This window comes from Camarhynchus parvulus, chromosome 3, assembly GCF_901933205.1.
Source record: "Camarhynchus parvulus chromosome 3, STF_HiC, whole genome shotgun sequence".
Lineage (NCBI taxonomy): Eukaryota > Metazoa > Chordata > Aves > Passeriformes > Thraupidae > Camarhynchus > Camarhynchus parvulus.
In genome coordinates this window covers 31,709,379-31,732,795 of record NC_044573.1, presented here as the reverse complement: position 1 = coordinate 31,732,795, position 23,417 = coordinate 31,709,379, and the positions used below count along the sequence as shown (strand labels likewise).

The 23,417-nt window shown below is 39.5% G+C and overlaps 2 protein-coding genes across 6 annotated transcripts in view; one reads left to right on the top strand and one right to left on the bottom strand.

The window, feature by feature from the left end:
- AKT3 (AKT serine/threonine kinase 3) overlaps positions 1-22,584 on the top strand; it is a 152,780-nt gene extending 130,196 nt beyond the window's left edge. For all 3 annotated transcript variants that reach the window (XM_030946131.1, XM_030946130.1, XM_030946132.1), the window contains 4 exons: positions 1,127-1,341; positions 4,024-4,111; positions 13,155-13,257; positions 15,262-22,584. In XM_030946131.1, the coding sequence (XP_030801991.1) occupies positions 1,127-1,341; positions 4,024-4,111; positions 13,155-13,257; positions 15,262-15,347 (492 nt within the window). In that variant the 3' untranslated portion in view covers positions 15,348-22,584. The remainder of the gene's footprint in view (positions 1-1,126; positions 1,342-4,023; positions 4,112-13,154; positions 13,258-15,261) is intronic.
- SDCCAG8 (serologically defined colon cancer antigen 8) overlaps positions 21,566-23,417 on the bottom strand; it is a 104,875-nt gene continuing 103,023 nt past the window's right edge. For all 3 annotated transcript variants that reach the window (XM_030946129.1, XM_030946127.1, XM_030946128.1), the window contains exon 19: positions 21,566-21,901. The gene's annotated coding sequence lies outside the window, so the exon portion shown is untranslated. The remainder of the gene's footprint in view (positions 21,902-23,417) is intronic.

The window sequence follows — 23,417 nt, the reverse complement described above, 5'->3', positions numbered from 1 at the left end:
CTATAAAGAATTATTTACATTCTTTACAAATACATTTCTACTCTATTAGTTGCATTTTTTTGATTTTTCTGTTTGTTATTGTTTTAAGGTCTTTTGTTTCTTGTTTTAAAGTTTTTTGATAGCTCTTCTGCAGCAAATATTGGCTTTTTGACACACACAGTCATAATGCCTCCTGATTTAAGATTTCTTGACTTCTGTTTCCTCTTTTTTGTATTAAGAGGCATGATCTACTAGAAATTTATAGAAATTGGAATGATATATTCAGTAACTTTCAATTTCCTTATTGCTTATAATTTCTATGGCTGAATGCTGCTGTTATGTTGTCTCCATGTCTGCAGTTTAATATAAAGGTGTATTAAGGTCAAGACACACTGCTTAAATTTCTTATTCCATTTCTCTGGCACTGCTGGGAGAAGGGCTGTGGAATAAGTTGTTTTTATGTACATAACATTGGTGACATTATGTTAACAAACTGTATGAACTTGACCAGTTTCTGTGTTTATATGATACCCTAAAGGCATTGTTTTGTAATAAACAGTACTGTATGAACACTGCTGTGGTTTTTTGCATTGGCACAGTTCAGCTGTTAGGACTGTTTAATGGAATGAAATGAAACTGGCAGGAGAAAGGCAGTGAGGACTTCTGATGCAAACAAAGATCATAAAGAAACTAAACTTGTCTTAATGAGATTAAGGTGGTTTTAAATTGGAGACTTTAGACAGGTGGGGTAAAAGAGAGGGAAGTGACTGAGCAAACATACGCTCACACTTCTAACTGAGGCATTAGTGCCCACGTAGTACCTGTAGACAGTGTCTCTTCCTGAAGCTGTGGATGATATAAATGGCCTGGTAGAGGACATAGGAAAGGGTAAAAAAAGAAGTTTGGAGCAGGTAATTGTCAAATTTTAATTTTGCTTTTAGCAGTGCAGTGCCTGGCAAGCCTGGAATTTCAGTGAGCTCAGGTGCGTGAGTCAGTGCTGCAGTTTTGAGTCAGGTTCTGAGTCCTTTTAGCATGAGGTGGAAATAAAGTCTCAGAAACACATTCATACAGTGATGCATCAAACAGACTGAAATGATGGTGTGTGAAAGAGTTTATGTCTTAAAGATGCTTTTGGTTTCTGTCTCAGGTGTTAGAAGATAATGACTATGGCCGTGCAGTGGACTGGTGGGGATTAGGAGTTGTCATGTATGAGATGATGTGTGGAAGATTACCCTTCTACAACCAAGATCATGAGAAACTATTTGAACTGATATTAATGGAGGACATAAAATTTCCTCGAACTCTATCTGCAGATGCAAAATCATTACTATCAGGTCTACTGATAAAGGATCCAAATAAACGGTAAGTGAAATTAATTGGCTACACAGGCATAGTCAATGCTCTAATTGTGCTGGGTAGTGTAAAAACAGGTCTGTGGTGCCTGGTCTTCCTGGCTGAATGAGCTGTCAATCACAGGACAGGGTTGTACACAGCCCTACAGTCTTAAATTTCTATTTTTTTCAGTCCAGCAGCGATTTACAACACGAATTTAACCAGCAAAAAGAAGAAAAGCTTATGGAAGACAAGTTTTTATAATCATTCACAGCAAACACAGGGATCTCTTCAGGTTAAGCGTGTGCACTGGAACAAAGGGAGAGATCTCAGTTGTTTTTCCCAGTATAACTTAAGCCTGAGTTCACTGCAGTGTCTCATGGGGACTGTAGCACTTGTTTCTGGTGATGGTGATGGCAGGAGAGGTGCATAGGCAGCCACAGCTTCATTTATTAGGGCACATAAATAAATCACATGTTAGACCATTAAACTAGTGATTTGTTAAAGAATACAACTGGAGTGAAATTTAAAGAGAGCAGTGTGAAAGCAAGTGTCGCCCAGCTGCTGTCTGTGCCCTGCTGTGGTGGGCTTTTCCCTCTGGGATAGTTGCTCAGGAGAGCCATTTTCCAGTGGCTCCAGTGCTGGACCAGCAGTGTCCAGTCTTCTGTGGCTCCAAAATCTCTGACTTTGTAAATCAGTGGGATTCGTCTGTAGGTACCTTTTTCCTCCCCAATATTTTTGTCATTCTTGTGAGGCTCTTGGCATGTTTTTGGGGCAGCAGATTTTGCCTGCCTGTTCTCTAGTCCTCCTTCAGCTGCTGCTTGTTCTCAAGAAGTTTTGAGTAGTGGGCACTGCCTGCAGGCACTCAGGGCAGGACTGGTTGTGTTTCTCCAAGGGATTTGCCTGGATGCAGCCAAGTGCAGCAGGGAGGACAGAACAAGTGATCAGCTTGTCTGCTCCAGCTCAACTTACTGTATGCAGGAATAGCAAACTGGGACCAGCCAGCCAAATACAGGCAGACTAGAGTAAAACTGCGCTTCTGTAGCAACTCCTAATGCTTTTTAACCTCCAAACAATCTGACCCATCAAATATATTAACCTTTAGAATTGGAAAGATGCTTCCTTGTTATTAATCTTTGCAGACAGTAGTGTTTATTACAGACTTATATTTAGAAGCTTATTTATATTCAAGTTTTTGTGCTAGCTAATGCTAAATAGGGGAGGAACACAGAGATTAACACAACTCAGCCTTTTTGTGAGCAGCCAGAAGATACTGAGAAAAGTCTGGGGAGTGAAGGCTAACTGCCATGTTTTGCCAAGATGTAGAGAATTTTACAATGAGTAGTTGAGAAACAAGGAGGAATACAGCTTGAAAATTAGAATAACTTGACACTCAGTTATTGCAAGACTGACGTAGTAGTCCAGAATATTTTTGAAATTTGGCAGCAGGGTAATACCAAAACAGACTTTTTCTTGGTTGTGGAAATTATTCCTCTGTACAATAAATGCTTTAGAAAGGAATTTATCTTACTTAAATGCTTGCCTTTAGAATTTATCTTTATATCTTTAGCAGTTCTTTTTAATGAAACACACAGTTTTTGTCACTCTTCTTGTTAACATTTAGCACGTATGGTCTGCTTATTTAGTTAAGAGTAGGGTTTTTTCTGCTGCATCTTCCTTCTGTTAGGGCAGTAAGATCTCAAGTCTCAGAGGTGAGTTAGATGACAGCTGAGCAGTCCTGAAAGTCAATGTGCTGTTGAGAAGGACAGAGGTTCCCATCCCTGGATGTGAGGTTATTTCTCAAGCAACAACAGCAGCTCAAGGGAACTCACTCAGCTTGTCAAGTCAAAGTGGACTTGTTAATGCAACAAAAAATTGGCCAGTTCTCTCTTCTATTCTCATGTCAGGGTTAGTTTTTCTCCAGGTTAGGGAGCTGATTCTGCTCACAGTCATCAGGTGGGAATGATGCTGTAGATACAAGTGAGAGAAGAGAGGTACGGGCAGGACACTCCTCTCTTGGCAGCAGTGACCCCTTCTGTGAGCTCAAACCACCTTGGGCAAGTTCACCCAAAGTAGGTGAAATTCATTTCCTAAAGATGATTTACCAGACAGAGTCTGGCTTTGGCAAGCTATGGGCCACAGTGAGTAGTGTGGTTATTTACAGTGGCCTTTAAATAACCTTCTCAGCAGGCCTACAATTTATTAATTTATACTAATTGACTCAGATTGAGACTATTTTATGGTAATTGGTTAATTGTTACAGCACCCAGATGCAACAGCAGTGAGCACTGTATAAAAATAATGCACAAGTCATTACTGATTCAGTGCCCGGCACGTCTTTGGCAAAATTTTACATCAGCATTATTGGGTTGGTTTGGGTTTTTAATAGTGCCAGGACATTAGCTGGGCTTTCAAGCAAACTAAACTTAAGTATGTTTTTAAAATTAATTAATTACTAAAAAAGCTCATCATGGACAGTGACAAACACTGTAGTTGGAATAATCAAAAAACCAGACCATGGCATGGTACTTCCACTATCACAAATTCTCTCAAGATCACCAGAATTCATGTTAAAGAGGTAAAATTTTCATATTAATTGTGTGAGAATTGTTCCCAGATAGTCAAAAAGAAATGGTCACTTTTCCAACCATAGCAATAACTTGATCTCCCTATAAAGTTTAATCTGTGGGTTTTTTCCCTCATTCTCTTTAGGCTTGGTGGAGGCCCAGATGATGCCAAGGAAATCATGCGTCATAGTTTCTTTGCTGGAGTAAACTGGCAAGATGTATATGATAAAAAGGTATGTCTTTGTATGGCATTGAATAATCTGGCTTCTGTGAGGTGGTTTCAATGATAATCATAGACTGCTATTCTCTGCAGTTAATAATGTTTTTCTTTGCAACTTTTTTGTGTTCACATATAATTATTCTGAACAAGGTGTACTTACCTAATCTTTGTGTTTTCAGTAAAAATTTGTCAGTTCACCAGAAGTAAAATTTGCAAACCAACCTAAACCTTTTATTATGTAAATGTCCAAATTTTTTCCTTTTCTTTTTTTCCTTCCTGGGCTTTCAAGAGAAAAGTACATGTATAACTCAAGATAATGTGAAAAATGTAATACAGTTTATCTTGAATTGTCATTTTATTTCTGCCTTCTAATGAAAAGTTGTTTTATGAAAAAGGGAAATTAAGTGATCGTAAGGAACTCGGAGCAAAAGTCTACTTTCTGATTGTTTGTGTATAAGTAAAAACCTTTTTCAAACTTAAAGAGATATTTGAGAGAATTAAAATAGTGTTAAAACACTAAGCCAAAACAGCTTGTGGAGAAAGCAAGTGCTGGGAATTCAAACGGAAAAGTTTTCTCCAAACTCAGTCCTGTTCCTGTATTGATCAACACTTTGAGAATGATTTTAGAAAATGAATTTATCTTACTTGGGAGCGAAACTCAATTCAACTTCAGTTGTTTTATATACAGAAACTGATTTTATCTCAGTATTTCTGTAAGAATTTACTTGTTGCTATAAACCCTTTCTATTTTGATAAAGACTTTTCTTTTTTCCCCAACTGTTTTACATTGTTAATCTGCCAGTTGAGCTGCGTAATTTTAAAAGATAGTTTTTTCTCCTTTTTTTCTTGCTTTGTTCAAATAAAAGGAAAATGGAAGACATACGACTGAGCAGAATATGTTTATGCTACAATGTCAATGATACAAACTGTTTTTTCAGTTTTTGTTGAACTGGAATTTTAAAAATGTGTGGTTGTTGGTGTGGTAACTTCTCTGACAAATACCGGAATTGAAATGAAAGCCTGTATATGATGATACAAAATATGGTACTCTGAAATTACTTGATAAAAGTGTGATTGTTCCCTGGCAGTATCACAAGGTTTTAACAAACTCTACAAAAAATAATCAGAGCAAGTATATTAATCAGGTTACTTTATGAGCTCAACCACTGGTTGCTTATATAAGAACATTGTAGAGAAGCGCTGTGAGGATAAAATCTAAAAATACAAGTTGAAAACCTTTCTGAAGCAAAAAAAACCCAAAAACCAACACTAAAATTAATAAGATTGCAATGTGCTAGGAGTGGGTGAGGGGAAAAAAAACCCTGTTACATTATTCTTGCTCCCTTGAAAAACATTTCTTAATTATCTTACATTAGAAAGAGAACTTTCAATTCTACACGGTGTTCAGCATCTTATTTAGTTAAGAATATATAGATGCTGTTAATTGCTTGTGCTTTGATTCTTTCCAAATGAGCATGGCAAATGTGTCTCAGTCAAGATCTTTTTTAAGCTATTAAAATAAAAGGAAGCATTTTGCAGATTAAAAAAAAATATATATAAAAATATATAAATGCCAGCACTTTGCTTTTATGCTCATGGAAGTGGATATGGCTTATTGGAGTATCATAACTAGAGAAACTCTAGTCATTCTTTGTTTATTGTGGTCACTCTTGCTTTGAGAAACTAAACTTGCCAGTGGAATATCAACTGAATTTCCTCAGCTGGACAGTTCGCTTCAAGGATCATAGGAATTGCTTTCGTGCAGCATTAGCACATAGTGTGTCCTTTATGGAAAAACAAGTCATGAAAATGACTTCTGACAGTGTGCTCTTCTGTTTAATTAAAATTAGTTTTGTTCCTATTTGTTCCTTACAAAGCTGTTTTCCTGGTTCAAATATCCATTGTTCCTTCTGCACACACCATCTTACACTCTGCAGACTTCAGAGCTGTGCTCTGAAATATAATCCTCAAACATAATGATAAGGTTAATGCACTTTCATCAAATATGTTCATTAGAATGCTTACATGAATATTTTTGAGGTATTTTGGTATTCTAAAATAACTTGGAGAATCAAATAAATTTGATTTTTAAATAGGTTTATTCTAGGCTTGCCTCTGTTGCTGTTTGTTGTTGGATGTAGAGTCTTCAGTAGTAGGGTCATGATGAAATTGATAGTGGCTAGAATTATTTGCATAGGAATTATTTGCATAGTAAAAATATTTCACAGTAATTTTGCCTGAGTTTTAAGCACCATGGCACTGTAATTTTCTGGCTGCATTTCAGGACTGTGTTTCTGTTAGAAATGAAAGAACTGAAGTTCACTCTCAGAGTAATGGAAACCAAAAAATCATGTGTATTCTGAGTAGCTGCTGGGTGATAGCTTTGTACATGTGCACACTGTGCTCCTGTGCCTCTAATTTTATCTTTTTACTAGGTTGTCACTTTCCTGGTGTGATTAGAAAGAGAATTACATATCTCTAAACTATTTCATGTGACAGACCACAGCTCTGTCAGGTCAAATGGATCCAAATGGTCAAATGGAATTATTAGGTTTCTGATACTGCTAACTAGATAACCTAATTTGGTACTACATAATGATAAAAAAATATTGTATGGCACACTGGAGCAGAGAAGGTCGTTGCCTTTAGATGAAAAATGTATAGTAGTTAGCATTTGTGATCTGATGTATTTATTTTTGGCAGAAAAACCATGAGGGCATATGAAAGAGAGCAGCCTGTGCCAGGTTCTTCCTGTGATCATCTCAGCCCTGATGAGTTTTTATGTCTCTGCCTGAGTATGAGAAATTGAATAGTTTGGCAAACTCTGAAGACTTCAAAAGCCCATGTACTAAATAAAATACTTGTTTTATTTTTAGGTAGAATCAGGAACCTGTTTGAAATTTCTCTGTTTCTCATGTAAGAATTGCTTTAGCATGTTTTTATTTGGATAGCAGACATACACTAAAGTTGTCACATGATCTGTTTAGGGTCTTTCACTGAACAAGAAAGCACATGGGCATTGCTTAAAAGGTCAAAACTTGGGTATGTGTTCAGGCTTGCAGCTTGAAGCACTTGATAGCCTCATGGCAAAGGAGGTCCAGACCTTTTAGTGAAGCCTGGTTTTCCTCCTGCATATAATATGGATGAAAGATGGGAAAAACCATGTGGAAATTTGGGTTGATACATGTTCTGATTTGTGGTAATACCTGCAATTGTCTCTGAAGAAAATTAGGAAGTGCCAGCAAATGAATCTGTTGGTGCTGGGAAGGGAGCAGGGACGCGTGGCAGCAGTGGTTGAAGCGGGAGGCCTGGCTTTGATGCAGGAGGTGCTTTTGGAGGCACCTGTCCCACTGGGAAGGCAGTGACTTTCAGCAGGAAATCTGACAGCTGCAGGAAGCTGTTCCTCACCCTTCAGCTGTGGCTGCCTTGGTTTACTCAAGACACAAACTCAGCAAATGATGAAATCCTATGATCCAAGTCCTAGGTTCAGGCCTGGCAAAATCTGCAGTAAAACTATGATCTAAAATGCACATTTAAGTACTTCTGTGTATCAGATTGGGCAGGAAAAGGGTGGGAGGTAAATAGGAAAGCACCACCATTTGGTTTTAGGTTGTTGCCATTTGAATCATACTATTTTCAGACAATAATCTGCACTGCCACAAAAACTGCAGAAGTTACCCTTGTTGGTTGCTTTTGTGTTGCTGCCATGTGAAGTTATAAAAAGATCAGACAACATCTAACCGGTCTGATGCTTTCATTGTGTTTCCACTGATACCTCAAACTGTATGGGCAGACCTAGATGTTGATTGCCACCCTTCTCCCAGCTAATTGAATTTACAGGGAGGAAAGTATGCATAAGTGTGTCTGATTTTGAAACTTATGTTGCTGGGGATTAGTTTATGGTTTCGCTCTGTCCATGGTTACAGCATTGTATCACTTGGGAAACAGTTTATCCATGGGTAAACCTCCCTGCTGAAGCCAGTTTTCCTGTGGACTTGTGTCCTTTCACCACTGAAATTCCAGCTCCTTCTCCTCCCCCTGCCCAGGACCACCACATGCAGGATCCGTGGGGTATTCCCAATTCCCAGCTGTGCTGTGGCTGCTGCCTTTGGGGCCATGGATGGGGAGGAACCAGTCCCTACAGGAATGCTACTGACTTATCTTGAAGCTCAGCTCAAATGACCTTCTTGCCCCCAGGTAGAAATTCTAGTTTGAGGGGCATGGACAGATATTCCTCCCATCTGTTCAGCACAACTCAGCTGCAGTCTGTTGGTTGATGGGATTCTTAGAGTACTGGAATGGCCTGAAATGGTGTCAGGGGAGGTTTAAGGTGGATATTAGGAAAAGGTTCTGCACCCAGAGGGTGGTTGGGCACAGGAACAGGCTCCCCAGGGATGTGGCCACAGCACCAGCCTGGCAGAGCTCAAGAAGTGTTTGGACAGCACTCTCAGGCACATGGTGTGACTCTTGGGAATGGTGTGGTGCAGGGCTGGGACTTGTATGTGATGACCTTTGTGGGTCCCTTCCAACTCAGCAGATTCTGCAATTCTCTGAAAATTCCCTTTAAATTAAAAGGAGAAGAAAGATCAGATTGATGTTCTTAAGCATCATACTTTTCATTTGACAGATTGAGTGTATCATGGTTACTTTGAGGTAGCTTCAGCCACTTCATGTACATACAACACTAAGGCAAGTGATTCCTGGTAAATGATCTTTGAAAAAGTAGTGTTACATATTTTCTCTCATACTGAAGTATTTATGTAGCTGTTCACTACGTGTGAGAAAGTTCAAGGTGTAGAATCAAGCCTGTACATTTCAGTGTACCTACAACAGTCAAATACTGTGCCTGCCCCTTTCCTTCCTCTAGGAGATGAGTGTCAAATTTTCCAGGACTTGAACTGTGGAGAAGCCATGGTGTTTCTCACACACTGCTCTTGATTGCCAAATGGAAATGCCATTCACTGGAGATAATGAAGACACTAAGAATTTGATATTGCTTCTGCTGTCATTTCTAACATCAAGCCTTTGAAATGGCCAGGGCAGATTCAGCTTGACAGATGGATATGAAATTGGATTTTTGTCTTGAACACAAACTCTTAAAGTCACTTAACTCACACTGAGTTTAGACTTTTATTTCTTTATTTGTACAGACACATGCATATCTATGCATATGTGTGTGTGTAATGCATAAACCCAGAAAATTTGTATTTCTGCTCCACAGAGTAGATTGTCAGGAGGTGCAGTTCCCTGTCTGGTTGGAGAATTTTTCTGAACTGAGGCCACTAAAGAAAATCATCCCATACTACAGTTTGGCAGCCAAGACCAAGCAGTGCAATTCTCTTGCAGGCTGACAAGGCCTGTGCTTAACAAAAGCTTATCTTACTCCTTTTGGACACAAGTTACTGGATGTGCCTTCCTGTGCTCACATCCCTCTTGGACTTCTGATTTCTCATGCCAGAAATGGGGAATAGCTGTGCAATAGCATGTGCATACTATTTCCTTGTGCACCAAATGTGAAATGTTGCTGGCTGTAGAGTGACATCTTCATGTTGTAGTCATCAGAGTGATTGCTGATGTTGGGTGTTTTAATCTTTATCATTAAACCTCAGCTTCAGTCTTCCTTGGGATGTATGTGGAAGCTTCTGGAGTGTCACTCTAAGTGTTTATCTCTGTAGCATTTGCACTTATTTGTCTTTCTAATGGTTTCAGATGAAATTTGTGGATATTTTGCTTTCTGTTTTTCAATGAAGTTTGACAACTAATGGACAAAGGACACACACCCTCTAGAAAGATGATTGCCAAGAATTTACTTGGGGAAGGGGAGATGTGCCTTTGGTGTTGGCTCAGGAGTCTGGGGTGGGATGTCCACAAGGCTTTAGCCCCAGATGGTTTGGTGTAGGTGAGGTAGAACTGATGGAAAGGAGCAATCCCCAGTTCTCTGTGCACACAGCTGGGTGGGAGGTGGAGGTGATGCTGTGAGGCAAGGAGGCAAAGTGTATGGAAAGACTGAAGAAACCTTTCTGCTACTTCTGTTCAGCTGTATCTGTGCCTCTTAACCTCAGCTGCTGCTTCCCCTTTCCAAAGGTTTTAGGGGGTGGTTGATGTACATAAGGCGCAGACTGGATATGAACCAGTGTATGATGTTGTGGAGAGCCACATGGCTGGAGAGTTTGGTTTTGCAGTCAGTGAAGTTTCCAAATGGCTTTAATGTCCAGGATATGAAAGATACTGCTATAAGATTGATGAATCCTAAAACACCATTGACATAAATTTGCATCAGGTCTCTCCCTTTTAGTTACAGCCTGGAGTTTCATGTCTTCTGCTTGTTTCACTTCCCCAGACAGCTGAACTTCTGTCATCAGTGCAATTTCCATCAGCTGACTTATTGGATGTTATTGATGCAGAGTTTTCTAGTAAGCCTAGCTGCTGAGCCTTGAATCCGAGCACTAATTTAATGAGTTTTTTTTGTAATGGTGCTTTTCATACCTGATTAAAATTACTGTAATTATTTGTTCCTTAAGAGTCACTTAGCACTGTGCTTCTCTTCCTAAAATAATGTTTTCAAAGTATTTTCCATAACCATTGCTATTTCAGGTAGATGGAGAGAACAAGGGAATTATTTAAAGTCATAGTGAGGCTTGTTCATCTCAGTGGATTAAAAAAAAAAACAGAACTCAAATCCCGGGACAAACCAGTAGTTAGCCTGTAAGTTTTTGAGAAAGAAACTTGTCATCTAATGCATTTTCCTTTTCCTCTCCAGCAGCACATCCATACATATATGACTACCTATAATGATCTTACCTTGCCATACCTTTTGTGTTTCATTAACTACTTCAACCTGCCTCACAGTTGTTATAGACAACTATAGAGGGGGTTCACTCCTTCTCTTTGCAAAGCAGTTGTAGCATGAAAGGTCTCAGGTGCACTTCACAGCAGGAGTGCTTTGTTGTACTGCAAATGTGTGCTGCACCATTGAAAAGACATTGCTTCTTGTCCTTGACTTGAGAAAAATGAAAACTTTTCCTTGGCTTGTATTTTCATTATTCTAAAATGAGAAGTTTTATTTTTCTATGAAATGGCATTTTCTGTTTCTGACCAGTAAAAAGCATAAAAGCATTCCAGTCAGGGAAGTAGTAAAATTGTTATAAACCAGTTATAAATTTTTTCCATACTGAATTTATTGCTTAGATCTGTGAAAGCATCTTTTTAAAAGGATGTGATGGACACTTGGCCTTGGCTACAATACATTACTTGGTTTCCTGTAATCTTATGTAGACTGTTTGTTTCTTTTTTGTTTGTTGTTTTTGTGGGTTTTTTTCTGGTTTTTTTTTTGTTTGTTTTTTTTTTTTTTTTTTTTTGTTGGGGTTGGTGTTTTGTTTTGTTTTGTTTTGTTTTCTTCCTGTGTTTTTTGGTTAGTGTTTTCAGGGGTTTTTTGGTTTTTTTTTTTTTGAATGTTCTTTTCTCAGATAGAAAAATTATAATAAAATGGCAGTGTGGGATGTTGCACTGGCATAAGTCTGGTTTTAGGAATTGTGTGGTTGCTTTGCTGGAGAGATATACAACTTTGGAAATCTGCTTTAATAGTTCAGAATTGTTTGGGATAGCCTGGGTGCATATAAAAATACTTTTCAAAAAGTGAAGGAATCTGTGCAATAAAATAGAATACTTTGTTTATAAACACTGGATGTACCTTGATTTATACCTGGGAAAATCTTCTGATGTTGTTTTTATATAGGTTAGCTCCTTAAGGATTTATTCTACAATGCCCTGAACTTTTACTTCGAAATACCTCTCTCTGTTGTATGTTTTCCATACAGGACAATGTAAGGGAAAGCTGAGCTTAGTTTTGTAAAAGTATCAGTCAGATTTATTGTACACTGTTAAGTATATGAAGTGGTAGATTTGGTTTTGCTTGATAAGTGTTTGCACTGTTACTGAAGATCTGGATCAGATGAAATCAGTCTCAGTATGTACAGATCATCTGTGCATCTAGTGCACAGAACTTGGGAAAAGGAGGGAGGGAGTTAGCAGCAGCTCCTCCTTCTTTGCTGTGTGGTGAATGACCAAGTAAATTGTTTGGTGTTAGTGTTCTGGAGCTGAGGAGAGAGAGAACGTGAAACTGGTGAAAACCCCATGCAAGGTGATAATATCAGTGAGCCAGGATATAACCTGTTGAATTGAAAGGAAAATCAATTACACTTATTCTCAGGGCATATGAGGAGATAGCACCAAAGGGCTCCTAGGTACAAACAAGAACATTGTCACATCACACACACACACAATTTGCAGTGTCATACATACAAAACTGCTGTACTGTTTTTGGACTGGCAGCAAGCAGTGTGATATTCCATCCTCAGTGTGCCTTCCAGTAAAAACTGATCGGCAGTTCTTTTGATAGAGAAGGTGGATAGTGAAGCTGGGTCAAAAGAGGGGCAAGGGAGTCCTGCCTGCAGGCTGAGAGTGGCTGCCAGTGATTTGCTGTTGGGAAATCCACACTGTGCTGTGAAAGCAGTAGGCAGGTTTAGATACAGCAACTCCCTTAAGCCTGAACTGGCCTTTTTTCAAATGTAAAATTTATTTTCATATCATGTAATATCTTTCAATGATAAGCTCAGATGAAGGACTTCCCACTGAAAATAAAACCCCGAAACCATGCTTATTATGCTCTCTGTGTAGTCTTTTTCTTAGCTGTTTATATCACCCAGTTGTGGTGAAGTATCTTGAGATGCCTTTGCCTGACAGCTATGTGGGTAATTAAATTGGCCTGAAGAGTTTCTAGGTAATTATCTTTATGCAGCTCAATTTATCTGCAAGTCATGTGAGAGTGATACTTGGAATTTAGCTTTTTTGTGCCATTGATTGGATTCAGAACTGGTATTTTTGGGATTGACTCAAATGGGTTTTATCTCTTACTGGAAGTTAGAGACTCAGCTGCCTCTCCACAGACCTACTTGTTTGATTTGGGGTGTAGAGAAAAAGAACTTACTGGTTTTCCTGATAGTAATTTGGCTGCTTTGAGATTTAGTAATTTTGTATTTTTTCTTGGTGCTTTTCAGCTTGTACCTCCTTTTAAACCTCAAGTGACATCTGAGACAGACACCAGGTATTTTGATGAAGAATTTACAGCTCAGACTATTACAATAACACCGCCTGAAAAATGTAAGTCAGAAAAGATGCATAAGCATGATGTAACACTAATGTTTCTAATAAAGCGGTGTGTAAGATTTTTTCTGTTTCAATAGAAGAGTTGTTCTCAGTGTTACTAATAAAAGCCTTCGTATGGAAGTGTGTCAGAGGAACTCTCAATGACAGCTTTATTTTGAAGATAATTACAATGCTTAGAACATTAGATCACTCTGAGTTGCGTTTTGGGGGCATTTTTGGTGTGGGCATTCTTGTGTTGATTTTGTTTGGAGGTTTTTTCATTTGTTTATTGATTTGGGGTTTTGTTTGTTTTTAAATAAAAGAAGACACCGGCTTCAAGTGGTTACTGGCTGGCAGTCAAGGTCCCAGTTCAGCAAAGTAATTGGAACATGGATCCTTCTTTAAGCATGTGGACAGTGCTGGTGTCTTCAGTGGGCTGTGTAGCTTTAGTAAGATGGACATATTTTGAAATACTTTGAAGACAATGATTTGAAAAAAATCAATTACTTGAAAATTAAATATCCTATCAAGTCCCGTGCTTCAACAGAGCTCTTAAAGAAGGTGTTAATGTGAATGCAACCATGGCATTGGACCTTGCAAAATTTCTTTATTGGAGGGAATGTGATTTCACCATGGTTTGTGTTTTTGTCATGTTGCCTTGCTCACAAGAATCATGATCTGATCAGCCTAGCCAAGGCTTTACAGTTACTTACTAAGTAACATCTTTCTCCTGAGTTCTTAAAGAATTTTCTTTCTAAATGGGAATATTTTAGGGTTTTGTTTGTTTCTTTATATTGGAGGCTGAGAAAGGAGGATCACAAATGTAAAGGCTTAGTTATGGTTGCTTAACGTTTCATAAAGCAATCTCATTTTCTGATATTTTAGGACTCCCAGGTTAGCTGCAGTTTTCTGTTCACATATAGATCTAGAGTAGTTTTTTGATTTTGCATTTTTAGTATCTGAACACAATCACAGAAACATAGAGTGGTTTGAGTTGGAAGGGACCTTAAAGTTAATCCGGTTCCAATCCTCCTGCCTTGGGCAGGGGCACCTTCCACTAGACCATGCTGCTCACAGTCCATAATTTAAGTGATTTTAAGTCTTTCTGCTCTGAAAAAAGAACATTTTCTTCTCCTATCTTGATAAGAATTTGTTCATCTTTGTAACTTGAACAAATTTTACGAATATTTGGATTAACTTGGGTTCCATTGATTCAATATTAGACCAGGATTAACTCTAGATTTATGGGTAGAATATATGAAAATGCAAAAGACACAAAATTCTGAAAGGCTGCATATAAATACATTGTTAGAATAACAGTCTCAGAAGGAGTCTTTAAGAATAAGCGCTGTTAAAAAACCATATGAGAATGTACATCCAAATTCTCAGAGTTAGGTAACATCTGGTGCCTGCTTTCCATTGGCACTGGAGGAATTATGTAAATAAAAATATTTATGAATTTGGCTTATTCTGTATTTCTTCTGATCCCAGTAAATACTCTAAAAATAAATAGTGTACTAAAAATAATAGGTAATAATTGAAACACATAGAACCTTTGTGAATTGTTCATTTTGTAGCTGTTTTTCCTTTTATCTCCCTTTGAAATGGAGGAATATTTAAGTATATCTACAGTAAGACTATAATTTCTGAGCTCAGCTCAAGAAATGATGGAAGCTGGCTGACTCAATTGGCACTTGGCTTCTGCTCTGGCAGAGGCTGGGTGTGCTGGCATGTTGGGATTACCCTACAAGGGGTAGTTGTGATTGAAGTTCTCAGGGGATAGTCAGAATAAAATGAACCAAACAATCAACCTGAAATAAATGGTGACTTCTGGGCATGCTGTCCTTTCAGTGAGTATCGTCCTGCTGTGTGAATGTAAGCTTACATGCTTAATGAAGTCTTACTTTAACTTGAGCCTTTAACCTCCGCATTGAACCCTGAAAGATCTACTGCATATCAGGTGACTAATAAAATTTTATTGCAAATGTACTGATGTTTTGAACTTCTTCCTTAACACAGATGACGAGGATGGTATGGACTGCATGGACAATGAGAGGCGGCCACATTTCCCCCAGTTTTCCTACTCTGCAAGTGGACGAGAGTAACTCTTTTGTTCTGCTGCTTCACTGTCATCTTAGGTTTATCAGTGAAAATGATTCCTGAACATCACCACCAGTACTAGATACTACTAAGATAGCAGGGGCACTTTCAGAGACCATTCCAAATTGAACAAGTTTCTTTCCCAAACCTACCTAAAATCCATTCTGGTTTTGCATGACGTATGAGATTCTCTCTACTCCGCTCTCCTGCTGTTGCTGCTGCCCACAGTCTCAGTATAATAGCAACATCAAGAAGTTACTAACAGTTTCTTTGAAGGTAAATGACTTGACTTCAGCATTGTACACTTTGTGAACAAGTAGCCATCTATTTTTCCTCACAGTGGAGGCTAAACAAAAGCCGTGTCGATCCAGCTTATTTTCTTCCAGAAGATGAATCAAAATTGTAATTAGTCTAAACAGACCAGGTGATAACATTTTCTTGCATCTGTTTGTGCTGGTTAGAATGAGGAAACGTAGAGGTGGTGATGTACATATGCAAGGTTTCTGTTAGGCATATCATTACTTGAAGCAGGTCTCTGTCATTAACATCTGGCTGGAATTTGTTTGGGAAATGTTTGAGAGAAGGACTTAAATTGTTGATATATATAAATATATATATATATATTATTTTTTAATTACTGTTGGATACTACAGAAGAAGCAGAAGGGCTGGGCTCACCCAGCCTGCCACTTAGAACTTCCAGGTTCATGTGCAATCATGGAGAATCAAACATTATACATGCAAGAAATGAAGGCATAAAAGCAGCAGTTGAAGTTGTTCAAGGGGTTTTATAATTTGCACCAGATAACATCTTTTTCATGCTTTTCTCTTTCATGATATGCATCACCTCTGATGGCTGAAGAATGTAGACAGGCATAATGGTATTGCTTTTCACCAAAATGTGTGCACCAAGGTAAACAGGTGTTTGCCTTACTTGTTTTTGAGTTTGTGAATTAGCTTCCTCTCCAGGTGTTTAACTCCTAATTTTTTTTTTTGGTTATACTGCGGTAGTATTTATTTTTAGAGACAAGGTTTGTATATGTCATGTTTGCAAATGCTGCTACATCTTAGAACAGGCTTATAGCAGTTAATTTTGTAATATATGGAAGGACTGTACAAGCTGAAGGGAATAATGCACTTTTCTCCCATGTGGAAATTTTAACAAGGCTCTGAAATTGTACATACTGCTTAGAACCAGATTTTTGTGAATGAAATACTGTCTTTTAACAGTTTGGCAGTGGAGGTGAGGATTTCCAACCTCATGTGCCAAGGGGTTAAAAGTGAACAGACAAAAAAGCTACATCTTGGGCTCCATTTAGGATAAACATAATGCAAGAGCCTGGCAGCACAAGAGAAAATGTCTGTTCTATATGAAGGAATTGCATTTGAACAACAAGACCACAGTGATTACAAGAAAAGCACTTTATTTTAACAATTAAAATAGTAAATTTCTGGGATCAGCCGTTCTCAAGGAAGATTTGCCCTCAACCAAAAGAGTCCTAAAACCCAGGAAGTTATATGTAACCGTGGTACCTGATTGACTGAATTTCAAACATCACAGCAAATGCTCCACTGGTAGGGAAATGTCTTTCCATTTCCGAAGATCTGTATCTAACAGAACATGTGCATAAACTTTAGCTTTGATCTTCAGCAATGATAATCTTAATAATAAACCCTTTGGTGCTAGGAGCTGGGGCGTGACGCGGCGCAGCAACAGAGCGCGCGCAGCCTTGCAGGCGACATCGGGAACCCCTGACTCCATGGGATTATCATTGGAAGTATCTCTGCGTTCAGCTCTTGTTAGCTCCCACAAAGACTGTGATATTGCAGAGTATTCCTGGTTGTGTGGTGTGAGTGAGTAGATGAGTCTGAGAGATGTTCCTACACAGATGCCTTAGCCTCTTGATGTGGAAAGCATGAAGCCCACTGCTGGCAGTGCATGTGCTGGGATGGTCAAGGGGTAGATGGGCATTTTAGCAAGGCAGCTAAAGACGCAGAGTAATTTAGACAATTTCTCATGTTTAGTGTTTTATCTTTAGTAATGGATGGATAATCAGATAGAAATATATCATGATGTATACTCTAACTGCATAGGATTTCATTATGTCACCCTGTAACACTAAAGACGTGTAGATGTTGTCCCTGTGCGGGAGAGAGGAGAGCAGCAAATGCGTTGCAGGTCTCGTGGTGTAGAGGTGTCTACACTGCCACAGTGAGTGAGTGACTGAAATAACCAAGTACTTAACAGAAGGGCATTAATTAGTTCTCTGCAAAGGTCTTGTACTCAGACTGAAACTATGGTGATTCAAAATCTGTGTTACATGCCTGTTTTCTCCCCTGTGTTTTCAGCTTGTCATAGCAATAAGTTTCTTGGCACAGGGCCCCTCCAGCCAGTGGCCAACTGGCTGTGGCGCTGGCCAGCAGCTCCTCGTGGCAGTGATACCCTGTTTTCTGTTCTCCATTGCGTAGCCAGGTAGTGTGAGGTTTGCAGGAGGGGCCTGGCAGTCAACTATTTGTAAACCTTTTCAGACATCACTTTGCATTGCAGTGTCTGCCTTCTGAAACATCAGTGATCCAGTTTATGATGCAGAGAGTCGACAGCCACCTTTTGCTGCCCAGGCCCAGGGGATTCTATCTTACCAGTGTTAGAAACAGATGACAGAGAAATGGACAAGCAGTGCTGAGGGAAACTTTAGAAGCTCTTCTTTTGCTCTCTGCGGTTGTGTTTGAATTTGGACAGGAGATGGTGGCTGGTTGTCTTGGTGAGCCTTTTGAGCACAGTACATTTCAGACCTTGACTCCAGCTTGTACTGACTTCCATGACATACAGTATGCCCTCTAGTACTGCAGCCATCTCGGAGGAAATAGGTCAGTTCTGTTTGGATTTTGGCAGTTTTGCACACAGCTTCGCTTTCCACACTAATCCATTTTCCAGTACATTCCTGTTGCTTAAAGAACATTTATTCCAGTATTGTTTCACCTTTTTTTTCCCATCTTTACTTGCGGCTTCTTAAAGCTGACTGTTCTTGCAGGGGCCATGTGCTTCTCCTATAGTACAAAAGTAAGGTCTTTCCTTACTAACTGCAGGGTCTATATATTACACCTCAATGTACACACTTTGCTGCTACTGTTTGTACTGTCTACAGTAGAATTTCCTTATCTTGCTCCTGGTAGTGCATTACAGGCAAGCATGAAATGTAAAGTATTTATTTAAATAAAAACCTCTAAATTGGTAATTGAATTACCTCCCTGTAGCTTTAGAGTTTGTGACATTTCTTGACCTTGCTAGTTCTTTCATTAGATCCATGCAAGATCTAGTCATATGGTTAAGGATATCAAGCAGACACGACTATGAACCCAAGAAACCGTATTACTGTTGGTCATACTTAAACTGTTTATTTCCTTAAGTATATGACCCACAAGGATGTGAAATAACTACAAGAAACTGTTTTTGTACACTGTACATCCTTAGTATTTTTACACGTATATGATAGGGATGCACATTATTTTCCTTCGTACAGACAGCTTAAATAAAGCACTATGTCAATCTGCTACTTCTGTGTTTTTTAATGCTAATTTGTTCTGGAGGATTGTAAATATATATATATATATGTTCAAGCTTGCCACAGAGGACGTATTTTTTTATACCTGCACATTACTATTAAATATCTTAGAGGATAAAATTCTTAAGTTGTCCTGTGTCAGAGAAAGAAAAATGGAAATGAGAAGGCTATATTGCAGATTACAAAAGATTTCTCAAGTTTTGGGTTAAATATTTACTTCATATTTTAAAGTAATTTTATATAGGTTAGATGTTTCAATCCTGAAATGCACAAAGAATTTACTTAATTTCTTCTTACAAGAAAATGTACATCATTATTTTTTTATCACTGTATATATAATGATCTGTGCATGTTTAGTTACAAGTTTTATTTGCTGTGAAGTCCTAGTGATAACTGTAACTCGCTGTGACATATTTCAGATACTGGGTGAACAGTTTCAGCTTGTAAATGATTAAGTTACAGTATTGTCAAAAAAAAGTTTTTATGACTAAGCAAAATGTATCTGTGCTTTGGACCGAGGCTGTTTCCATACAGGTGGTTCCTGTTAACTCTGTGAGATGTATGTCACTTATAAATTTGGGTTATACTTTTGAAGATATGCTTCTATCAGAACATCCACCATTTAAGTGATTTTCAGCTGATGAAATTCTTGGCCTCACATCCCAGCTAGACAATGTTTGGGCAAGGAGATGGAAGAATGGGAAGGTGAGATTTGCAGGGCGCTGCAGAATGGGACTCTTTGAAGCCCACGGGCTGGTCCAGGGCTGTTTGAAGCAGCCAGTCTGGAGGGCTGAGTGTCCCTTAAGCAGTGGGTGATCCGGGTTTTCTGTTCTCTGACGTGAATGCTTCTCAGGAATAGAGGTGCTTCATCCAGGTCTCAGGTTTTTTCCTTTCTTTTTTCCCACCTTTTTTTTTCCTCCCCCACCTTATAACAGGAAAGAGCGTCAGGGAGACAGCCATCCATTAGTTCAGTGGCATCAGAATGTCAGTGACCAGGACAAAACTGCAGCAGTGACAGGACTATCTGGTCAGGCTGCACCCCGTGTTGTGGAATCACACTCTCTGTGCTGACCTGGATTTGATCATCGGGTCTGATACTTGTAAAATTTGTAAAACCAAGCATTTAGTGTTTAAGTAGATGCAGGGGAAGGTGGGGAGGGATATGAGACAGGTAGGCCTGGTGCTGTAATGACTTATTAATTGCTACAAAGTAGAGTAACTGCTGCATGGGAAGTTATCCCTTGTGGACTCCCAGCAACACAATAGTTGCACCTATGCCTGGGATGAGTATGAAAAACCCACTTCGAGCTATATATACTGGCAGCCCAGGACCCTTTGTTGAAACCAGACTCGTACATGCACGTGGGTGGCTGGCAGTGGGGCCCTGCATGTGGCCACCAGAAGCCCCCTGGTAGGTGAGGCAAGTCCAGAAAGGTTGAGGGTCCTGGTGTGCTCCAGGGTCTCAGTGAAGCCTAAGTGTCAGGAATAGGTGCCCGAGTTCCTTTGCACACGTAGCCTATAGGCGCTGTCTCCTATTTAAACACAGGTTTATGCTGTGGAATAATAAAAAATAAAGTTTGCATTTCCTACATTTATAAATGTATATTCTTAACTGTGTAACCATCTATAAAGTAGTGACACTTAAAAAGCTGTCAGCTTGACTACTGTGAAAAATCCTGAGTTTGACTAGAGAGGGCTTTCCTTCAGCAGCCTTTCTTCTCCCTAAAGACCTGAGGCCTTTCTCAGCACGCTCAGTGTTGTATCTGTGAAGCTGTTCAGGGAGGCGATCAGATGTGTTTGGCAGTTTTATATGGCAGGAAATTGAAATAGGGAGGAAAAATCACTTTGATGCTAGGGCTGTACCACTAATAATTCTTAAAATATAAGGGAAGGAAGGATTGTGTTCCACATCCAATGGTAATTTATTGCATGTGTTGTTACTCTTATTTTTGTTATGTTTTCCGTGTTCATGCTGGCTGAAGTAGCTTTATTGCTGGGGAACTGTTCTTTGCGCTTTTTTCACCCCCTTTACCAACAACATTGAAAACAATAGATGTAGAAACTTTTCTCTTGTGTGTGTAGCTTATCCTACACTAGATAGCAAAATATTCAGATAAATTCTTTCTAAAACAGTTGGGTATTTGAAAAGTAACCTTGAAAAACATGAGTGCCCAGTTAACCAGAAAAAATGCCCTCCACCTGTACCCTCCAAATGTTCTGAGTTCAATAATTTGAAGCCGAGTTCAGCTGGTGCCCTGAATATGCGCTGGTGCAAAAGTCCAGTTTCACCACTTCAGTGTGGAGCCCATCACCTCTTGTAATGGCTCCTCTGTAATAATCAAGGGCTCTTTTCTCTTAAAGACCTTGCTCAGTGAATGTTTTAAAGGGGAACCTGACCCATGGAAATTCCTCCACATTAGATGGAATATTTCTCAATCTTCTTACGCTTTTCTGATTAGCAAGTACTTGTTGGGGCTCTCACTTTTTATATAAAAGTGACAAATATCCTGTTGAATAAAGTTCCCAGGTATATTCTGGTACTGAGTTTGTAAAAAGGAGGGCAGTGTACATGTGCAGCACTTGCAAACAGCCCCCTTCTCCCTCCTCCCCCTACACATGCTTTCCCTTGAATTCAGAAGGACAGAACAAGGAACCTAGAGAACCTATTAGGTTTATTGATATTTCAGTCTGTAAATAATATAGACATGTATGTTCAATTATGAAAATAGATAAAAACATTTTATAAACATTGTACAAATTATTGACATCCACACCACGTAATAGCTGTTAAAACTGGCTTGCAAGCCTAGTCTTTTCAGAAGAGTCTCAGCTGTTGTCCTAGAAAGTTTGGTAGGCTGGTAAGGCTTCAAAATATTTGTGATTCTGTAGTTAAAACCAAATAGAAACCAGCTGAAATTAGCTAGCAAGTGTGCCTGTTTTCTGCAGAGGTGTCTTTGGGTGAGCCTCAGACAAGTTTCAGCCAGGTGCAGAGCAGACCTGAAAGATAAAAGGAAGAGATGGGTAGTCTGTATGGCAGTGCCTGTGTTTCTCATTTGTGTCACGTCAGCCTGCAGGCAAGTTCTTAGAAGAGAAATGAAAACTGGTTAGGACTGCAGTAAGGCAGAGTAAACAAGTACAGTTTCAAAGCCTGCACTTCCTGTGGGCCTGCTGTCCTCACCTCTTTCTAAGCTCAGAAGTCTTACAGGTAGCAAGAACAAGAGATACCTGATTTCTGAAAAACAGGATTTTCATGAGCTTTTGACATGGCTCCTGTTTAGCAGTAAATAAGTGAGCTCTTGTTTTGGGGCACGTCTAAGATCCTGCCCCTTCTCCCTTCCAAGAAGAAGATGGCAGGGTTTTGCCAGAGGGTGTTTACTGTGCAGTGTTTAGCATGTGTCTGGGGTGGGCAGCTGTGGCAAAACAGGAAACTGTTGCCTTGGTGCCAGTAGGAAACCTCTGGTGGGAAGGCTAATTTGCAGTTTTGAAGCTCTTGCATAGCTGTTGTTTGTGCTTCCTCGGTAGCACTTAAGGACTGAATTGAGCAAGACATCAAACTATTGGAGCTGGGGGAGCTACCTCGAATTAAGCCACTGCAGTACTAAAAACTGAATTTAAGAGATGTACATGACCTCAGAAATAAAAATAAACTTTCTACTTTGGCTGGTTTTGCATTAGAAGACTGAAGGGTTTTGTTTTTTTTTCCTTCCCCCCTTGGTTGGTTAGGCTGAATGAAAGAAAATTCATGAAGCTGCAGTTCATTAAAGAACGAAAAACGGTAACGTGGTGGTTTTTCCCCCAAAATACATGCACCGACATCAACTGCTACAGTTGTGTTTGCGACCAGTGCAAGGAACTATGGCAATGAAAAGCCTTGGGGCTTAAATTCCATTCCACTACCCAAGTGCCTGGGTAGTGACAACCAGAGGAAACATACTCTGTGCTGCAGTGACCCTCAGCATTAGAGTATGGGCAAAACCTTAAAAGGACCCCAAAACCTCAACTCCTGAAGAAGTTGAACTCCTGGAAATTTCTGCTATGACTGTCCTTCCACACCACAATTTCCCAGTGCTAATGCTTTATGAGATGCAGAACCTCAGCCTGATTGATGAAGTGGGCAAATCTGACTCCAGCCTGGCCTGAACCTCTTCACAAAGCAAGCATCAATCCTGTCAGAGTCTCTGTACCTCACTGACCCAGGGCCCAAGTATTAAAGCTGTCATTTAAGGTGTGCTGTTCTCTAACAAAATGGGCACAACTGTCACATTCAGGTAATTGGTAAACAAGTCGGTTACTGGACAGTCAGGTGTAAGGGCCTTTCCAGTCTTAGTTTCTCCTCCTCCCTAGGATATTTTGGTTTTCAGTGCACAGAACACTGCAGTGCACAGTGCACAGGTTCCTCTGGACACTCCCTCCTTACCTCAGTGGCATCTGCTTTAACAGGCTGGTTGGGTATTAGATGTACACGTTGGAAGGATTTGTAGGAGGGGAACTGCAGATGCCTGACTGGTTTATT